Source organism: Cajanus cajan, chromosome 2, assembly GCF_000230855.2.
Source record: "Cajanus cajan strain Asha chromosome 2, NIPB_CcT2T_4, whole genome shotgun sequence".
Classification (NCBI taxonomy): domain Eukaryota; kingdom Viridiplantae; phylum Streptophyta; class Magnoliopsida; order Fabales; family Fabaceae; genus Cajanus; species Cajanus cajan.
In genome coordinates, this window is record NC_138518.1 from 1,937,154 (window position 1) to 1,956,678 (window position 19,525).

The window sequence follows — 19,525 nt, forward strand, 5'->3', positions numbered from 1 at the left end:
GATTGAACAATATAGCAAATTAGATTTAAATGTCTACTAAGACGTGTTTACATTTAATATATATTATTAATATAAAATAGTGTGTTTTAGAGAACTTACCAAAAAGAGTTGTAGCTTGTGTTTGAAAGAGAGAAAAAAAAATGTAGAGAAATAAAGGAAAGAAAAGTGTGAAAAAGTGTAAGAAAATAGATTGAAAATAAATGTTGTTTGATAAAAGAAAAAAAAGGAAAAAATATAATGGAAGTTTATTTTTTTATAGATAATTTCTTTTAAAAATTATGAATATATAACACCGTATTTATCATTTTCAGATATCACCCATATATCATTCGACTTTAAAATAATAATAAAATATTACTTGATTTTAATTTTTTTTTAAATTTTTTTACAATATTTCATTATAAATTATTGACAAGTGTAAAGATATTTCGAATAAATGCATTCGGATGACAGAGCATATAGAAATTCAACCACATGTATTTATCATTGCTAGTTATTATCACCTGTCCCAAAATTAATTTCACGTATTGACAATGCATCAATGCGATATTAAATAGGGACATCAACGATAATCAGTCAAACTTCAAAACTTGTCATAAGAAAATCAACGGTTCGATTTGTTCAACAAAAAAGTAATGACAATCAATTAATTTATTAGGTGATTTTGCTATTTAAATCAACAATTTAATTAAGAATGCGACTCAACGATGAATGATGGATGATATAGGTCGACATTATGGAGCGTTAAACTTCATATTTTATTGTCAATTAACTTTTTTTTTTTTTGTTCGTCATTGAAGGCACCTCAAAAGTGAGGTAACTGGTCTCAAGATTTAACGCGATTACATAAAAGGCAGGATTCGAACTCCTGACCTTACTTAAACGTGATCAATCCCTATCGTTGAACCACACGCCCGGGATCTCTTTTTGCATAAGAGATCTCTTTTTGCATCTTTTTTCAAAAACTATACACTCCGTGATTTTGGTTATTTTCTAAATACTCCTATACACGTGTTCGAATATTTCAGAAATTAAATTTTGAAATGTGCAATTTTTTTATATAGAAATTTTATGATTTAATTCCTAGAAGCATATAAGAACAATTCTGGAATCTAAATTTTATTAGTCTTCTTACATCTAAAAATTAAATTTTGAGTAACCAAAAAAGATTTTTTTTTTCCATATTTGTAGAAACTTACTTTCAAAAGCGTAAAAAATTTCAACACTCCCAAAACTAAATTCGAGAAGCATGCAAAATTTTAATTCTTTCAAAAAATAAATTACCAAACCTTGTTTTATTTATTTTTTCGGCTTAAATATATTTTTAGTCCTTCAAATTTAGGGTAAATTTATTTTTGGTCCCTCAAATTTAAAATTGATGTTTTTAGTCTCTGTAATTTCAAAAAATCTTATTTTAGTCTTTATATTCAAATTTTATTAAGAAATTAATCAAATATTATTACATAAAATCTACCTATTAGTGTCCATGTTAGTGAAAATATCACATTAAATTCAATTAATATTGTATAATCGTCTTAATTTGTTACTTTTAGATATGTTATTGGTGATCAAAGGGACTAAAATAAGATTTTTGAAAATTATAGGGACTAAAAATAACGATTTTAAATTTGAAAGACCAAAAATAAATTTATGTTAAATTTGAGGGATTAAAAACATATTTAAACCTAATTTTTTCTCGTATCCCACTCGTTCTATCTAGGAATGGCAAAATGGGCCGTGACCCGCTGGCCTGCCAATTTTTGGCAGGCTGGGCCCATCATTTTAGCCCGCCAACCCGCCAAGCCCGCCAACCCGGCGGGCCAAATAGCGGGCTAGCCCGTCCCAGCCTGCCAACCCGCATAGATGATTTAGTGATTGGGCTTTAGTATAAATAATAGGCTTTATATATATATATAAAAAAAAAATCAGGCCCAACAGGTAAAGAGATTAGTAGAGTCCGTTTCAGCCAAATCCCTAAATGCTAAATCAATTCCATTCTCGCCACCGAAGAGCACCTTCGCTTTCTGCTGGGCTTCGTCCAGAACAAGGAGGCATTGCGCGTGCGTGTAGGTGTAGAAATATATATTCTCTTTCTCTTTTGTTGAAGAAGGATTCCAAGTTCCAACTCATTCACTGCTATGAGGAGTGTGGCTTTAATGATTCCTTTTTTTATAATTTTTTTTCTATTTTTCTTATTTGAACATAAAATATATATTTTTTTTCCATTTTTTTGTAAATTATTTTTTGGGTACGCGGGCTGGCCCGCCGGCCCGGCCCGTTTTTGGCGGGCCATTGGCAGGACAGGCCAAAATAGGGCGGGCTGACCCGTTTTGCCACCCATAGTTCTATCTCTTAAATTTCGGAAGTGTTAAAATTTTTAACCTTCCAAAACTTACATTTTTCAACGTCATGGGCCTTATGGCCCAACTAGGTCCATTTAATCCCTTAGGCCTAGAAACTTCTGCAGTTCTGCCTGTCATTTCTGGTCCTTTTTCCATTTGTTTTGCTTGGAATAGTTTTAATTGGGCTTCCGTTATAACAGGCCTTGAGATGGAGTTATTTTGCTAAAGATTGAGATGATACAATTCAAGACAAATGAGAATTGAACACTTTGTGAGAAAAAGAGTTCTTGTCCACTTCAACCTACAATTTCAACAGCATGAACATATAATAGATCATGGATTCAGATTATCATATATACATCCGGTACCAATCTTATTTATTTATTTTGGTATAAACTACATGGATATCCTCTATCATAGACAATCTTATTCGAATCGAGTAAGACTATTACAAATAATTAAGTTCTTTTTCTATGTGAATATTTAATACAACTACCTATAACTTAAATTTGAGAGTTAAGACTATTGATAATGCAGAAACAAATACACACCAGTTGATCCATTCATATACTTAATGGTCCATTACCAATCTTTATATTCAGCAGCAAGGTAGCAGCTTTGTTACATAAACAAGAAGCATATTGACCTTAATTATTTATCATAAAAGTACACACTTTAGTTAAAAGGTTCATCATCAAATATCATTATATCATCATGTGAGTTAATAGTATGGTTAGGGTATGGGATAAATGACCACTTTTCCTGTGGCTCTTGAAGTTTCTAAGTAGGAAATGGCTTCAATGACATTAGAAAATGGTACTGGAGTCTTTGGATCGAGAATTGGCTTCAATTGACCACTCTCAAAGTAAGGTCTCAAGTTGTCTAAGGTAGATCCCTTGGATGTGAGGATGAAGAAAATAGCTTGTGGAAGTTGGGCATGTGGTGCTATTGTCACAACTTTCCCACCTTCCTTTATGGCCTTCAGTGCTCTATCAGTTTGCCCTACAAATCAATGTTAATTTTTGGTAAACATGCGATATTTTGTGTATCATGAGAAACAAATTAATGTTCAGTTTTAGTATCATAAGGTACCTAACACTCTCTTTTTAACATTTTTATCATTACATGAAATTTATTAAAAATAACAAATTTTGTAGATCTAGTATCTTATTTAACGAATCATTCTTCTAATTTTATGATATGAACAGTCAAAATTATAATTTTCAATCAATAATAAAAAAAAATATTAATAAGAAAATGTTACTATCATTTCTTAAAATTAAAAAAATATTCTTTCAATTCTAAAATTAATTTATACATTAGATCAGATGTAGAAAGTCTTCTATATTAAGTTATCTGAAAAATGTTTTTAATTTATATTTATGTATAAGTTAGTTTTAGTTTATAATTTTTAAAAAAATACTTATAATTAAATAAATTTATGCAAAGTAATCTAAAATCAAATGCAGAGATATAGGTTCATAGGTCTGACCTACTGCATCATACACTAGATCATATTTTTGTGGAAGATCTTCAAAGTTTTCCTTTGTGTAATCAATAGGCAAGTCAACTCCCAACTCCCTTAAAAGTTTGAGCTTCCCGGTGCTAGCAGTTGCTGCTATCTTAGATGCTTTATAAACTTGTTTGGCAAGCTGCACCAAACATAGACATAGCAGTAATTACTAGGTTCTCTCCATCATATATATGCCAAAAAAAGAGAAAAGAAGAACAAGAAAAGAAAAAAGAAGGTGCATGTGTCCTCTTTCTTGCAGGAAGAGAAAATTTGTCAAAGAAAATTCTATACCTTTTAAGGCACTTAATAAGGATATAGTCATGAAGATATCAAACACATATGATGACCACTGTATAACTTTCCAAAAAATGAGAAGGTGACTCTTAATACAAATTAAAATATATTTTTTTGATATTTAATTTTTTTACACTACTCTTACATCATATGTTTTGCTTTCTCTTTCTAATTATTATCTTACAAGACAGTGTACAATTAAGATACTCACACAACAATTTATATAACAATTTGTACAATTAAGATAGAGAAAGAGAAACTTGAAATATAATAAATAATGTAATAAAGAGTAATATATTCACAAAATAATCTGCACAAATTGTATAAATTATTGTCTGTAGATGTATTAATTGCAACAATCCTTTAGTATATATATGTACCTGAATAACATAGTTTCCAACTCCACCAGCTCCACCCAAAACAAGGATAGATTGGCCAGCAGAAAAGTGAGCATGCTCAAAACCTTCGTTAGCAGTTTGAAGTGCCAAAGGAATGCTAGCAGCTTCAATGAAGCTTAGATTGGATGGTTTATGAGCCAATAGTTTCTCTTCTGCAATAGTATACTCTGACAAAGTGCCAAGAATCTTAATGTTCTCCAACCCTGCCTCGTTGATATCACCATACACTTCATCCCCAACCTTAAATTTCTTTACTTCTCTTCCAACTTTCACTACTATGCCAGCAACATCATAACCTGGCACAGTCTTCTCACACCATAAAAGCAAGAGAATAGAGTTAGATCAAGATTAAGCTTGTTGAAGATAAACTTTTTCAAATATGTTTATATGAAAAAAATTGAAAGATATATAAATTAAAATAAATTTATTTATAAATTAAAACTAGCTTTTATATATATATATATATATATATATATATATTAAAAAACAATTTTTTTTGGATGAACTACTATAGAGACTTTTTACAAGTTAACTTATGTATATGCTATAAAATATTGTGGTAGAGCAATAATGGACTTAAAGAAGAAAGATAAAGTTAATAAGATAGATTGAAAGTGTATGAAAATAATTTTTCAGCAGTATTAGCTTCTTTTATGTTAAATTTAAAGTTTTACTTAAGTAATATTGTAATAGTTTTATATTGGTTTAATATTTAATATAGTGTAAAATATTAAAAATATTTAATGATTTAATACTATTCTAGTCAATGGAATCAATAAACTATGTATTAATATTTCTTTTTTACAATTACAATAATAAAATTTAAATTTAAAATCTTGTATATATTATTTGAATCCCTCACTACACTAAACTAATTATAGTATTTCAATTGGTTTAACCTTGGCCGTGAAATATGGTTCTAATACAACTTATTTGGGTGTTAAAACTTGAAAAGAAAATATAAGAAGGAAGAAGGTTTATATTGTCATTTTCCTATTGAATGGTTAAAATAAGCAAAAGGGCGATGAAGGAAAAATAAATGATAAATAATTATTGAGGCATCTTCAATTCAAGCACCGGTTAATGAATAAAAAATATTTTTCTATTAAAAATTAAGAAACAGTCTTGATAAATTAATTAAGGAAGAGAATAAGTGTATATATGTATACATACAGGTAGATAAGGGTCAGTGTCCTTGAAGTCTCCATGCATCCTCTTGTAATCAACGGGATTAAGGGATGCAGCAATGACCTTGATGAGGAGTTGGTCGTCTTTGAGTTGGGGTATGAGCCAATTAGGATCTAACCTGAGAATATCATTTGGTCTACCATGTTCAGAGTAGTACCAAGCTTTTGTGTGAGTTGGAACAATAGGATCAGTTCTTGAACCATCTATGGCCATGGGGAATTTATATTTCTCACAGACAATGTAAATACGACTTTGATCGGTTAATACTCATCACGAGAATATTTATAGACTCTAATTTGATGGAAAATCCATGTTTAGTCCCTAAAACAGTTATTTATTCTATTTTATAACGAGTGTCGTGTTTTAAAAATAAATATTATTATTTTTAATATAATATTAATTTTTTTTTTATTTACATTTTTTATAATATCTAACGGTTGAATTTACAAAATTCACATTTATGTAAGATTATTGAGCGGTATAATATTTAATAAAAGTTATACCGATGTAATTATAACCTTCTTTATATATATATATATATAGGCATGGCAACGGAGCGGGGTGTGGGTGGGTTTTACGTTCCCCGCCTCCGCTCCCGTAAATTTAAACCGTTCCTGCCCTCGCTCCCGATACCCGTCAGGGATAAAATTTAGGTCCCTATCCCCGCCTCCGGCGGGGTTCGGGTTTCCCCGCCCCGCCCCCGCCTCCGCTCTTATTTTTTTTCTTCTTTTTTTCTTTTAAATAAATATGAACAATTTAAAAAAAAAAACAAAAGAAAAGTAAAATAATATAAATTTTTACATTTAAATATTTATAATTTTAGTTTATATATATATATAAATAATTTTTTAATTATATTATTAAGCGGGGCGGGGGGCGAGGGCAGGTATGGGGGCGGGGGCGGGGTGAGTATTAACATCCCTGCCCTCGCCCCCGATTTTATCAATCGGAGAAAACCCAAACTCAATAAACACAGATTTTTCTCCATCCAAATCGGGACGGGTTCGAGCAGGTACCTATGAGAGCGGGTTAGATTACTATGCTTATATATATATATATATATAAATTCCACACACATAGCAGCCGGACAAAAGGGATACCATAGTCTTTAAAGTAACTATCATCTTACCTACCCTAAATTTGTTATGATAATAATTACTAGCTAAACCCACTTCAACTTTATTACATTATTTATATAATAAATGACTTCATGCGTGACATAATCGTAGACGGCGTAAAAATATTTTTAATAAAATGGAGTCACCACTCACGACTAATATTTTACTATGAAAAAAGATTGGAAGCTACAATGTTAAGAGGAATTGAGAAATTACTTGTTTTTAGCAGCTTAACCCAATTAATATTATTTTTTATAATAATAATAATAATAATAATAAATGTTTTAATATATGTATTATAATCTCATTCAATGTAATGAGCGTTTTTTCACATTAAAAATTAAATATCTTTTTAATTTATCATTGAAAAAATACAAGATAAATTAAAGTTTAACAAAAATTACACTAGTCAAAACAATTAAATTTAACTCTTGAGGAAAAAAAATCTAATTGTTATAACTAATAATTGTGGAATATTTTTTTTATAAATATCAGTAAAATCAAAAGAAACACTTTAAAATACAAATTAATTACTGAATGTTAAATCGAAATACTTAAAATGACTGCATGCAGAAAAATATCATCATTTTTTCATTCTCAAAAGAAAGCCAAAGACAATGTCCCCACTCACTGTATGCTTCTTTCTGCACGTCACGCATGATGTAAATGTTTCCTTGACGATTTGTCTTCTTCGCATTCAACTTTATTGTTTTCTTTTTATTTTTTTATAGGTTTAATTGAATTATTCATCTCGTACTCAAATAATATTGAGGTGAATAGATCAACTTGTCATTGAATAAATTCTATCAAAATACTATTTATTTATACTATCAAAATACTATTTATGATACGCATGTCATGCATGAGGTGTCTTCTTGACGGTGCGTCTTTTCTGAATTCCAACTTCATAACTTGTTAGAACCCGGTTATTCTTAAAGATAAGATAAACATAGGATAAAATAATAATTATTTTTGTAGGAAATTTCTTTAACAATTATCAAATTATAGACAAAAGAAAAATATTGCATCAGATTATCAAGATTTTTTGAGTTCTAAAATATATATGTATCCATGTTGACGTGGACTAAATGTTGTAAAAGAATAGTCTTTTGGTACAATAATCTTTTTCAGTCAAATTACTAGATTTTTCAGTGAGACCTGATGTTCCTCTTGTGATGGAGAGATAGAGAGACGTATGTTTCTGACATATTGGAGATCATGTCCACCCTTATGATTTTTAACCTGTTAGGATTCTCATTATTCTTTAACAGACCAAATCTGAATTTCACTTATTTGAGCTCATATTAGTTTTACTATTGACAATCTAAAGGCTTATTAAAATTAGATAACTTTTATTGAGTCCGACTAAATGTAAATAGTTAATATAAATATTACAAATAGTATATATATATAACCCACATTAATTATTAGAAACAAAATTCCTAACAATCTTCCACTTGGGCTTCATATTTGTCTAAGCATTTATATCATAAAATTTTTTAGCGCTCAACCGTATGCTATTTACTTTTAGACTCCCCTTAAACAATTTGGTCCATCTCATACAACAATAGGGAGTCACTATAGCTTTCATCATAACCCAATGTGACTAAACCACAATGATCACCACAATTGTATGTACTCAATGACATAGATCAAATATGGATAAGTGACATCGAAATTACATGTAATGTGATCTTAGTCATGTATATTTCCTACTGGTCCAAAAATTATTCTTTATAGAAATTAAATCAAACCACAACATATATATTGCACAAAACAAGCTCAAAATAGAATTATGAACATTAACTTTATTTCTGCAGAAAATTCAAATAATAAAAATATCTAAAAAAAATAAAAAAAATAAAGAAGACATAAAACATAAATGAGACTCCTACTAAATTAAGGTACTATAAGGAATTACACCTATATGAGTAGTGTGCTCATGAAAGACTTTAGACACCAAACCCTTGGTAAGTGGATCAGCTAGCATAAAATTAGTCCTTATATATTTTATAAAAATTTTCTTATTTTGAACTTTTTTCTTAATAACCAAAAACTTTACATTAATGAATTTTGACTTTGGTTGTACTCCTATTGTTATTGAAATAAAGAACTGCAGAATTATTATCACAATAAATTTTCAATGGCTTTTCAATGCCATCAATCGCACGCAAATTATTAATAAAATTTTGCAACCATATCCCATGGTTTGATGTCTCAAAACAAGCAATGAAATTTACAACCATGGTTAAGAAGCTATGATAGTCTAATTAACAGACTTCTAAGAGATAGTTCCTCTAGCCATCATAAAGATGTATCCAGATGTGGAGTGTTTGCTGTCTTGACATCTAACAAAATCAGAATTAGAGTACCCAATAATCTCTAAACTGTCAAACTTTTGATAAGTGAGCACATATCCTTTTTTTCTCTTCAAATAGCATATTACATGCTTTACTGCCTTCCAATGTTGCATCCTAGTATTACTTAAGTATATGCTCAAAACTCCCACTACAAATGCTATATCGGGATGAGTACAAACTTGAGTATAAATTAGACTTCCAAAAAAGCATAGGGAATCTTTTGCATCTCATTTCTTTCAAGGTCATTATTGGGGTACTGTTTAAGGCTAAATTTGTCTCCCTTAGCTATAGAGGTATCTCTTGGTTTACTATCTTTCATGCTGAATCTATCCAAAACTTTATCAATATAGTTCTCTTGTGATAACCTTAGGATACCATCATGAGAATGATCTCTTAGTATCTTAATACCTAATACAAAGGAAGCTTCACCAAGATCTTTTATTTCAAAATTCTTTGTCAAAAATCTCTTGATTCTATGCAATAAGCCTATATCACTGTTAGCAAGTAATATATCATTGACATACAACACCAAGAATATATATTTATGCCCACTGAACTTATGATAAACATAATCATCAACTATATTTGCCTCAAAACTATATGAGGTAATAACTTGATGGAACTTGTGATATTATTGTTGGGAAGCTTATTTGAGACCATAGATAGATTTCTTTAGTTTGCATATCACAGACTTTGAGTCACCAGACGTCACAAAGTTTTCTAGTTGCATCATATAAATCATTTCTTCAATATCATCATTTAGAAACACAGTCTTAACATCCATATGATAGAGCTCTAAATCATAATGAGCTACTCATGCCATTATTACTAAGTAAGGATGAATAAGTTGTATGGATGATATTGTATGTGTTGATTGCGTTGTGAGTTGGTAGTTGAAAGTTGAGATGAATTGTATAGGTTGTGTAGTTGTTATGTTGAAATAGCTATAAGCATAACAATGTTGTGTTGTTTAGATGATAAATGTCACTACAAGAAAATGACGATTTTGCGACGGTTATATGGCCTACATTGCGACGGTTATAACTGCCGCAAAGACAACATTGCGAAGCTTTGGGAACCGTCGCAGAGTTGTCCGTCACCAGGCAATTTTGTGACGGTTATTAAAACCGTTGCACAAACCGTCGCAAAATTTGAATTGCGACCCTTTCATCAACTGTCGCACGAAATGCCTCGAAATTAATATTACGACCCTTGATGTACTCGTCGCACGAACTGCCTCTACATTAATATTACGACCCTTTTTTTACCTATCGCACGAAATGCCTCTAAATTAATATTACGACCCTTGATATACTCGTCGCACGAACTACCTCTACATTAACATTGCGACCCCTCACTTAACTGTCACACAAATTGTCTCTGTATTAACATTGCGACAGTTATTTAGATGACGTGATATTTAATATTTATTTTTTAAAAATAAATTTCATATAATTTTTTAAAATTAATTTATTCTTTAACTGTTGCAATTATTTTCTAAAAATTAATTTATATTTTTAAATAAATTTCATATCACTTTTTAAAAATACATCAATCGTTATTTATTTTATTTTATAAATATTTTGTATCACAATTTAATAGAGGTTAATGCATACTTATATTAATATTATATATATATATTACAATACAATTAAACATTAATTAAATTACAATTTAAGAATTATTACAATAATATATACAATAATCATTTTATATATTTTTTGTTATAATACTTGTCTAACTATTATTTTTATTTAAACTGTAATATAACTAAACAAAAATAAATAACATAAGCTAATAATAAAATAAAATAAAATAAAATTCATAAACATATAGAGTATTAAATTATGCTTCTCATACAACATTAAACAAATTCAAAGAAAACACAGAAGTATGTATTTAAATTTCTTAATTAGAGTGCATAAATTAAAAACAAAAAATAAACTAAACAGTGCTAGGTGAATCTAAGTCATGGCCTTCAGGAATATGAATCCCTTCAGAGGAAGGCTTTCCATTTCCAGGTGATTCCAAGTCAAGTGATAATTATTTGCATACCGTTGTTAGATGAACAATTACTTGCAACTTCCTTCAAAATATCCAACAAGGCACGTGAAGAAAATGATCCTAACAACACAAATTTAAAAAGTCAAGTTAGAGATGAAAAAAAAATGATATTATAACATTTATAAATATTTACATGTTAACTAATAATATTTATATATTCTCCAATTTTATGTTTATATCATTGCCTAACTCTCAAGTCATCAATATTAGACACTAATTAAGCATCAAATAACTTTGATATCTAGAGATATATATTTCCTTGTAATTATATTTCATCTCAATAATTTAAACTAAATTACATCACTTCAAAATTAAATTTACAAAATCATTTCAACGGTAAATATAGGATGACAAATAAAATAATCAAATCGGTTGAGCCAATTTTCGAGAGACTTGCTTAATTGTATAAATATATACATCCAACAAAATGTGTTCCTGAGCATCAAAATAAGATAATTAAAAAGTTATTTCTTTTTAATTTTTTGGAGATACGTGTAATAAAAAAATCAAAAAAACAAAGATACTAATATACAATATTATTATACGTAGTCATTTTTTTAATGTTTAAATAACAAAACTACAAGTTAAAAGTCAAAGATTAATTTCATAAGTAGAAAATCTCAAATTTAAACGAATAACTAAATAAAGAGAATCTATTAGGAAATCATAAAATTGAAACAGTTACTAGGTCCATATATATATATATATATATATATATATATATATATATATATATGTGTGTGTGTGTGTGTATATGTATGTATGTGTAATTTATGTAGTATGAGAGATTAATCATGAAGGTATAAGGCAAATCGCCTTTCACGTAACTAAGATCTCTTGACCTTTAAAAAACAAAAATTTATCACATTAAGAACTTAACATATGAAGTATGTCTATATATATACCCGTGATAAGTAATCAATAAAAAAAATATATTCGTAATTTTATGCAAACTAATTAATCCACATAAATAATTAATTAATGAATTAAAATAAAAAATGAAAAAATTATTAATACACTCTTATGTAATAAACTATATAATCAAGTCCTATTGAAAGCATATATAATAGCTAATATCAATTAATAATCACCAACTACTAATGCAAGCGAGACACATTCCTTATCAATCAAAAGTAGAATCCAAAACAAATTGGACTATTTTCATAACTAATTAATGCTTATAACTGATTAATGAACTATGATATTCAACATGTGTGTGACATTTGTGTTGTTTGTGTGTTAGTGTTGGTAAAGTAACAATGATGAAAATTAGACTCTTACTCAATTAGCATGCATAAAATTAATTACATTACCAGTGTTTGAGGCACAAAATACATTAAAAATTTCCAAACAGTCAATAGTTTACTCATTAGATATCTTCCCTATTTGAGCATAACATTTTGGATCCCCAACACCATCCCGAAAGCAGCCAATAAATATTAAAATGGAATTAAACCTTAATTAATGAATGAGATTCAAACTAGTTTAAAAAATGGGTATATGGTTCTTGCACGTTCAGGATAATTTTGGTGGTTAACACTATTGATAGTACATGGTCATAAAATCTTTGATACTATGTCATGAATTAACTACTACTAACACTAACATTATATAGTTTAAGTAAATATACATGAATGATTTTTAATCTAACATGGATTATAAAAGAAAACAATTCAAATTGATGGTACATATTTTTTGTCTGAGAAAACTTTAATGGGCAGAGCAAGCTTTTAAATGATACCTTCACAGTGGAAAGAGTAACAAAAATTATGATATTTTTAGTTTATTACTATCCATAAGCACATAACATTTTAAAAGATATGTGGAAGATACGTGGAATATATATTCATATAAACATGCTACCTAAATGCTAATATCTAAATGCTAGCTACCTAAATCATTAGAACATCACATTTAGTACATGAATTGAAATATATTCATATAAACATGCTACCTAAATGCTAATAACTCCAGAAATTTTGAATCAACCTAAAAATTGAGAGAACCCAAAATAATTATGCTTATAACAACAGTAAACTTTACTGACACGTGATCATATAATTAATTTCAGGAATAATCTATATTTAATTGGTAAAGCAATGAGATTACTTACCCCTGTTTCTTCTTTGACCTCTCTTACTGCTACTACACAAATATCCTCTTCCTACATAAATTGAACAAGTAGATTATATGCACGTAGTATAGATCCTTATTTCTTTATAACAAAGATATTGAACACATCTACCTGCTCAACAACTCCAGTAGGGAATTTGTAGACTCCAATTCCCTGAAATTGTCCACTATTCTCCTGAACAGCTAGGACCTAACATCGTTGAATAAATAGAAAATAAGATTTTAATCATCAATGAGTTTAGTACTAAGAAAATTAAGATGCTCCTTTGTAAAACTACAATCATGAAATAGGCAGAACAATTCACATGGGGAAACAAGCAAACCCAACACTCGATGTAGAGCTATTTTTTAATTTAAAATGAGAAAATGATCTTCTTAAAAACTAAAATATATTCTCATTAGTATTACTCTACTTTAAAACATATTTTTATTCTATTACAAAAGTGGGCCTGTGGTCTATATTCTATTGGAATATTTATATATATTCATTGAACTCACCGTTTTGGCTGTCATATGCATGTCTGTCTGGTGCTGATTAACAGGTAGTTATACACTTTTGCACCGTTTAATTTATGGGTCAACAGAAATTTACATCACATGAAAGGAAAAAGCTCAAATTGTTCAATCATACACGTAAAAACATAGATTGTTATTCACTAACCATCACAAAGGAACACTACGAAGACTTGAGAATAGTTCACACCATGGGGAATCAAGGTAAATTGAAACCCTAAACATTGATATCAGAAAACAAGGCAACCCTAACCATGAAATGTAAGGTGTATTTCTCGCTCCCTCTCGCATTGTAACATAAATAAACTGATTTTTGGTTTGGCCAGTTATGAAAGACTCTCGTGTTTGGGAGTTTTTGAGTCGAGACATAAATGCTAGCAATTTGGGGTAAAAAGAGAAAAAAGATATGTACCAGGGTTTTGTGCTGTAGAGGAGCGCAATAACTCTTGTGCTGTAGAGGAGCGTAGTCAACAATGTGCGCAGTGCGGCGAGGTGGGCTACGGTCTCAACGAAGGAGGAGGGTTTTGTGAAAATGGAGCATTTCAGTGAAACAGGGGCTAACAAAATTGAAGCTTTTCGTTTTGTGGCTCATTCTTTATACATTGCGACAACTCTACTAAACTGCCTCAATATTTAACAATTTAACGAAAGTTAATGGGAACTGCCATGTAAACTGTCGTAATGTTGAAGCGGAGACGGTTATAGTATAACCGTCGCAATCTCTGGGTCGCGATTTTACTATTTTCTTGTAGTGTGTTGAGAATGCTTTAGGCATTTAGGCATGATGTTTTGAGTTGTGATGACCAACCTAGGACTAGAGGAGAAGTTTTAAAAGTTGCATATAGAGTCCAATTTGTTGAAAAAATCTTCTTGAAAAGTTGACCCTTAAAGTGGATAGTTGTGTTGAATCTCCTTTAGGACTTAGTTGATACCGCGTGTGAACAAGATCAAGGCACAAATATATAAAGCGATCACAGTATATATAGGGAGTTAAATCAAACTATACTGATTACAAGTGACCAACTAAGTAAAGTACGAAGTTATAAACTTAGTTCCCAATTGAGTATTGGAAGAGTGTAGTATTTAGAGGGTAGTCGATAAACTAATCCCATCTGAGACTTAGTTAAGCTAGCTTATGTCATGATATGTCCATACCTAACTATTCTACACTAACAGTAATACTAGACTTCTTTGTTTAAGTGACAACATTCGAGTAACCAAGTTGTGTTGTGGATTGATATCTCACTATTAGAAAAACTAATATTTGTTACGAATGTTTGTGACGGACAAAATATCATCACTAATAGTGACGGATTTTGTTAGGGAATTTTAATTTTTGTGACGGACTACCATTTATTAAAGTTTGTGATGGATTAAATTTTGTCTCTAAAAGATTCGTCACAATTTTCGTCACTGAATAAAAAAAATAAAATTAGTGACGAATTTTGTGACGGATTAAATTTTGTCTCTACAAGATCCGTCACAATTTTCGTCACTGAATAAAAAAATAAAATTAGTGAAGGATTTTGTGACAGACTAAATTTTGTCTCTAAAAAATCCGTCACAATTTTTGTCACTGAATAAAAATATAAAATTAGTGACGGCTTTTGTGACGGATTAAGTTCCTCTATAAATATTCCCTCACAAAAATGCGTCACAATACTATCATAAATAAGTCAGTGACGGATTTTGTGACGGAATTTTTGTTAACATTTATATTTTGTCACAAATTCTATCACAAATAGCTTAAAATTTTTTATGAGGAAATTTGTGGTGAATTATTGATCCCTCTCAAAATATTAAATTTTATTTATGAAATTTTTATATGCAAGAGTTATGCAGAATTAAAGAATACATGTTAAATATTTTTTTTTAAATTATGACAAATTTATCTGTTGAAAAATTTATATTTTTGATAGAAAAAAAAATCGTAAGAAAAGTTATATTACTGATGGAATATTACCGACAAATTTATATTTGTCGAAAAGGTAAGAATTTTTTATGAAAATTGACAATCATATATTAAAAAAGGTCAATAAAATTATATATATATATATATATATATATATGAGGAGGGTTATAATAACACTGGTATAATTACTTTTACTATTACACTGCTCAATAACTTTATATTAAATTAGAATTTTGTAAATCCAACCATTAAATTGAAAATTCTTTACACTTAAATCACATATACAAAATTTTATATTAATCAAAGATGAATTGATACTTCATTCTTATAAAAATAAAATTAACGTAATACATACATTTCAAAATATACTAAAATATGAACATTTTGATTACCTTCACGATCACTAGTGGAAAAAAGACTTTAAAAATCAGTTATTTTTAAGTTTTAAAATTGGTTCCGTAACCGATTTTGAAAGAGCCGATTTTAAAAGTTAGACTTTTAAAATCGGTTAAACAACCGATTTTAAAAGTTAACTTTTAAGATCGGTTGTTTTATAACCGATCTTAAAAGTCTGGCCACGAAAAAATATTAAACTGGAACGGGCCGTTCCAAAATTAGAAAGGGCCGTTCCAATCTGTTCAAAAGGCCAAAAAAGTTAACTTTAGTACAGGGCGTTCTCCTTTCAGAACGACCCATTCTCCAGGGAGAACGACCTGTTCTCCTTTCAGAATGACCCGTTCTTCAGGGAGAACGACCCGTTCTTCAGGGAGAACGACCCGTTCTCCTTGCAGAATGGCCTGTTCTCTAAGGAGAACGGGCCGTTCTAGGTTCAAAATTTACCCAAACTGAACCTACAACGAAAATAGAGACGAGAAAAGCATGAGAAAACGAAAAGAGACACAAGAAGAAAATGAGAAGAAGAAAATGAAAATAAAAACGACAACGAAATTTACCTTATTGGAGACTTTAGAAAATGAGAGCGTTAGAGATTAAAAACACTACTAGAAAAATTAAAATTAGAGAGGGAACAAATCCGTCACTAATCTTCATAAAATCCGTCACAAATAAATTAGTGACGGAATTTGTGACGGAAATGATTCCGTCACAAAATTTGGCGTCACAAAATATTTAGTGACGGATTATTTTCTCCGTCACAATTAGTGACGGAATTAAGGCATCACAAACAATATAATTTACGTCACTAATTTCTAACAATAAATGTTTAGAAATTAATAAAAATCCGTCGCAATTTGTGAGGGATTAAATCCCTCGCAATTTGTGAGGGATTAAATCTCTCGCAATTTGAGAGGGATTAAATCCCTCGCAACTTGAGAGGGATTGAGAGGTATGTGAGTCCGTCACAAATTGTGATGACACAAAATCCCTCACAAATTGTGATGAACGAATCCGTCACAAACTCTGATGCCTATAATTGACTAGAATCCGTCACAATTTGCGACACTAGAATTCCGTCACAATTTGCGACGGATTTTATCCGTCACTAACTGGGATGAATCCCTCGCTAACTGTTTGATGACTAAATTTGAGGAAACTATTGTTTTAAGAGTCTGGTAATCGATTACCTATACATGTAATCGATTACCAGACAATGAAAATCATATGTTCGAAATTTACTTATTAAAAGGTTCTCTGGTAATCGATTACCCATTTCTTGTAATCGATTACCAGAGCCTATTATTGAAACAATTTCAATCAAAACAAAAATATCAAGTCTTTTTTATGAAAATGCATGATATCATTTAAAATGAAGATAAAAGAACAATACAGACATCAAGAGGAGTTCCCAAGATTAATGATGTGCTTAATCGGCAAGACAACACATGAAAAATAATGAATGACCTCTATCAGTGTAACTATGACAATAAAGCTTCATTGGAGTATATCCATAGCCATGATACTTTTCATCATTTAGAGATCAAAATCCACAAGACACACATTTAGGCAAAGAAACCCCTTCAAACAATACACATGAAGCAACCTAATTTTACTAAGCTAGATTGCTTATATAGTGATGACCTTATACCTATCTACCAAACATACAATTAATAGAGGCAACATGTTCCAAATCAAATCATACAAAAATTCAAATACAGGGGAAAAAATTCTTAAAATTGATTACCTTTTTTCCCGGCCTAACAAGCCTCAAGGCCACCTCAGCAGCAGTATTTGCAGTAGCAATAACATCAGTTGCCCTTCCTGTGACAGGACCTTCCTGAAGAACATGAGTGTGAGCCACAGCCGCGATGAAACCATCTATATGACAAGCCAAATCACTATAAACAACCAAAGAAACTACCATCAACTTCCTAGTAATAGCGAAAAACACAAATTTCATTCCCCCATCACTCATAACAAAATTCCTACTGAGAAAAAAAAACCATGCTAAAAAATCTTACATTTTCAATATATCACCTTCTTCCAACACTGTCTCGTCACTGGCTAGTGGAGAGAAATGGCAGACCACATTGTTTACAGATAAGCAAGTTGGGAAAGTAACACCTCTCTCAATCTTCCTCTTCACGTTCTTGTACACATTTCCAGTTTGTCTGTACACACACATAAAACAAACTCTATAAGCTATAATCCAAAAATATTAAAAATAAATAAATAAACAAAACAGCAATTCCGTATGCATATATGAACATGTATGTTAAAAAAGTATCACAATTCACAAATAATGCTCCTTCATATATAAATAATAAAACCTTACTCTCTAATATAGGAATCGTGTATGTTTACAGACATTCACGATTATTTTCTCTTGCTTGCCATGGTTTTTTGGGTGACAGGGGAGATCTTGGTGATGATGGTTGGTCTTCGAAGATTAAAGGACCCGGTTCACTATCCTGGCCATGGAGCAGAATGAAAAACATCAAAAAATCAACTGAAGTCGTCAAACAGTTTATAACAGAGCAGGATATTATAAAGGATTTCAAACCTTTCCACTACAATCACCAACAGCAAGCTTGACCTTCTCACACACATTAGATTTACAAGTGAAATAACCTCCATGTTCTTCCTCATTTCCATCATATAAAAAGACAATCCCTCTATAAATGTGCTTGACAATTCCTTGTTTACCCTGCAAAATGACATAATAGATAAGATATCATGTGAAGCATGAAGATTCCAAATATACCACAAAGAAAAACCTGCTCATTCAGAGATAACAGACCTTAGATGGACCCTCCAGAACCTTGACAGTATCATTAACCAATATAGTCTTACAGAGTTGATCTAGGGCAGTAAGTTTCAAATCAAATAGCCCACTCTTTATTTCTAATTGGGTCTGTAGCCACCATTATCACTGTGATTTCTAGGAAGAATATAGAGATAATGGAGGTTTATATGTGGCAGAAAGAAAAGAAAGTTATGTATATAGAAGAGAAAAGTGAAAGAACAAGATATAAATAAAGGGGATTCACTACACGGAGAAACGCAAGAACGAATGGGTTTAGGGTTTTCTCATTTCTTTGTAAAAGGGGATTCTAATTTTTCTTCAAACAAAAAAGGAGGCGGGCGCGGGTAGTTTTAGCGGAAAATTTTTTTATTTTAGAATAAAATTGGGATTTAAAAGGGAAAATTTAATTTAATTAGAAGAGGTTATAAACCTCCGTAAATAAAATCAAAAAATTGCAGTGTTTCTACCTAATTTAATAACTTTCATTG

The 19,525-nt window shown here is 30.2% G+C and overlaps 2 protein-coding genes across 2 annotated transcripts; both read right to left on the bottom strand.

Moving 5' to 3' along the window:
• Window positions 1-2,871: 2,871 nt before the first annotated feature.
• On the bottom strand, window positions 2,872-5,996 carry LOC109788798 (2-methylene-furan-3-one reductase). The gene is made up of 4 exons (XM_020347625.3): window positions 5,721-5,996; window positions 4,530-4,853; window positions 3,835-3,994; window positions 2,872-3,344 (listed from the first exon to the last, which is right to left on the bottom strand). The coding sequence occupies exons 1-4, from the start codon at window positions 5,946-5,948 to the stop codon at window positions 3,076-3,078; spliced, it is 981 nt and encodes a 326-aa protein (XP_020203214.2). The 5' UTR covers window positions 5,949-5,996; the 3' UTR covers window positions 2,872-3,075.
• Window positions 5,997-17,535: 11,539 nt separating this feature from the next.
• Window positions 17,536-19,153, bottom strand: LOC145954090 (ERBB-3 BINDING PROTEIN 1). Its single transcript, XM_083067794.1, has 5 exons — window positions 19,032-19,153; window positions 18,795-18,938; window positions 18,567-18,702; window positions 18,253-18,402; window positions 17,536-18,129 (listed from the first exon to the last, which is right to left on the bottom strand). The coding sequence occupies exons 3-5, from the start codon at window positions 18,599-18,601 to the stop codon at window positions 17,940-17,942; spliced, it is 375 nt and encodes a 124-aa protein (XP_082923920.1). The 5' UTR covers window positions 18,602-18,702; window positions 18,795-18,938; window positions 19,032-19,153; the 3' UTR covers window positions 17,536-17,939.
• Between the last annotated feature and the right edge of the window lie 372 nt (window positions 19,154-19,525).

Coding starts and splice junctions, on each gene's coding strand:
- LOC109788798 (XM_020347625.3), bottom strand. CDS start 5,948: ATGGCCATAGATGGTTCAAGAACTGATCCTATTGTTCCAACTCACACA. Junction 4,854..5,720: donor ACACTGACCCTTATCTACCT/GTATGTATACAT, acceptor TGGTGTGAGAAG/ACTGTGCCAGGTTATGATGT. Junction 3,345..3,834: donor TCTAGTGTATGATGCAGTAG/GTCAGACCTATG, acceptor ATTGATTTGTAG/GGCAAACTGATAGAGCACTG.
- LOC145954090 (XM_083067794.1), bottom strand. CDS start 18,601: ATGTCTGTAAACATACACGATTCCTATATTAGAGA. Junction 18,403..18,566: donor CACGATTCCTATATTAGAGA/GTAAGGTTTTAT, acceptor GTGTGTGTACAG/ACAAACTGGAAATGTGTACA. Junction 18,130..18,252: donor GAAGGTGATATATTGAAAAT/GTAAGATTTTTT, acceptor GGTTGTTTATAG/TGATTTGGCTTGTCATATAG.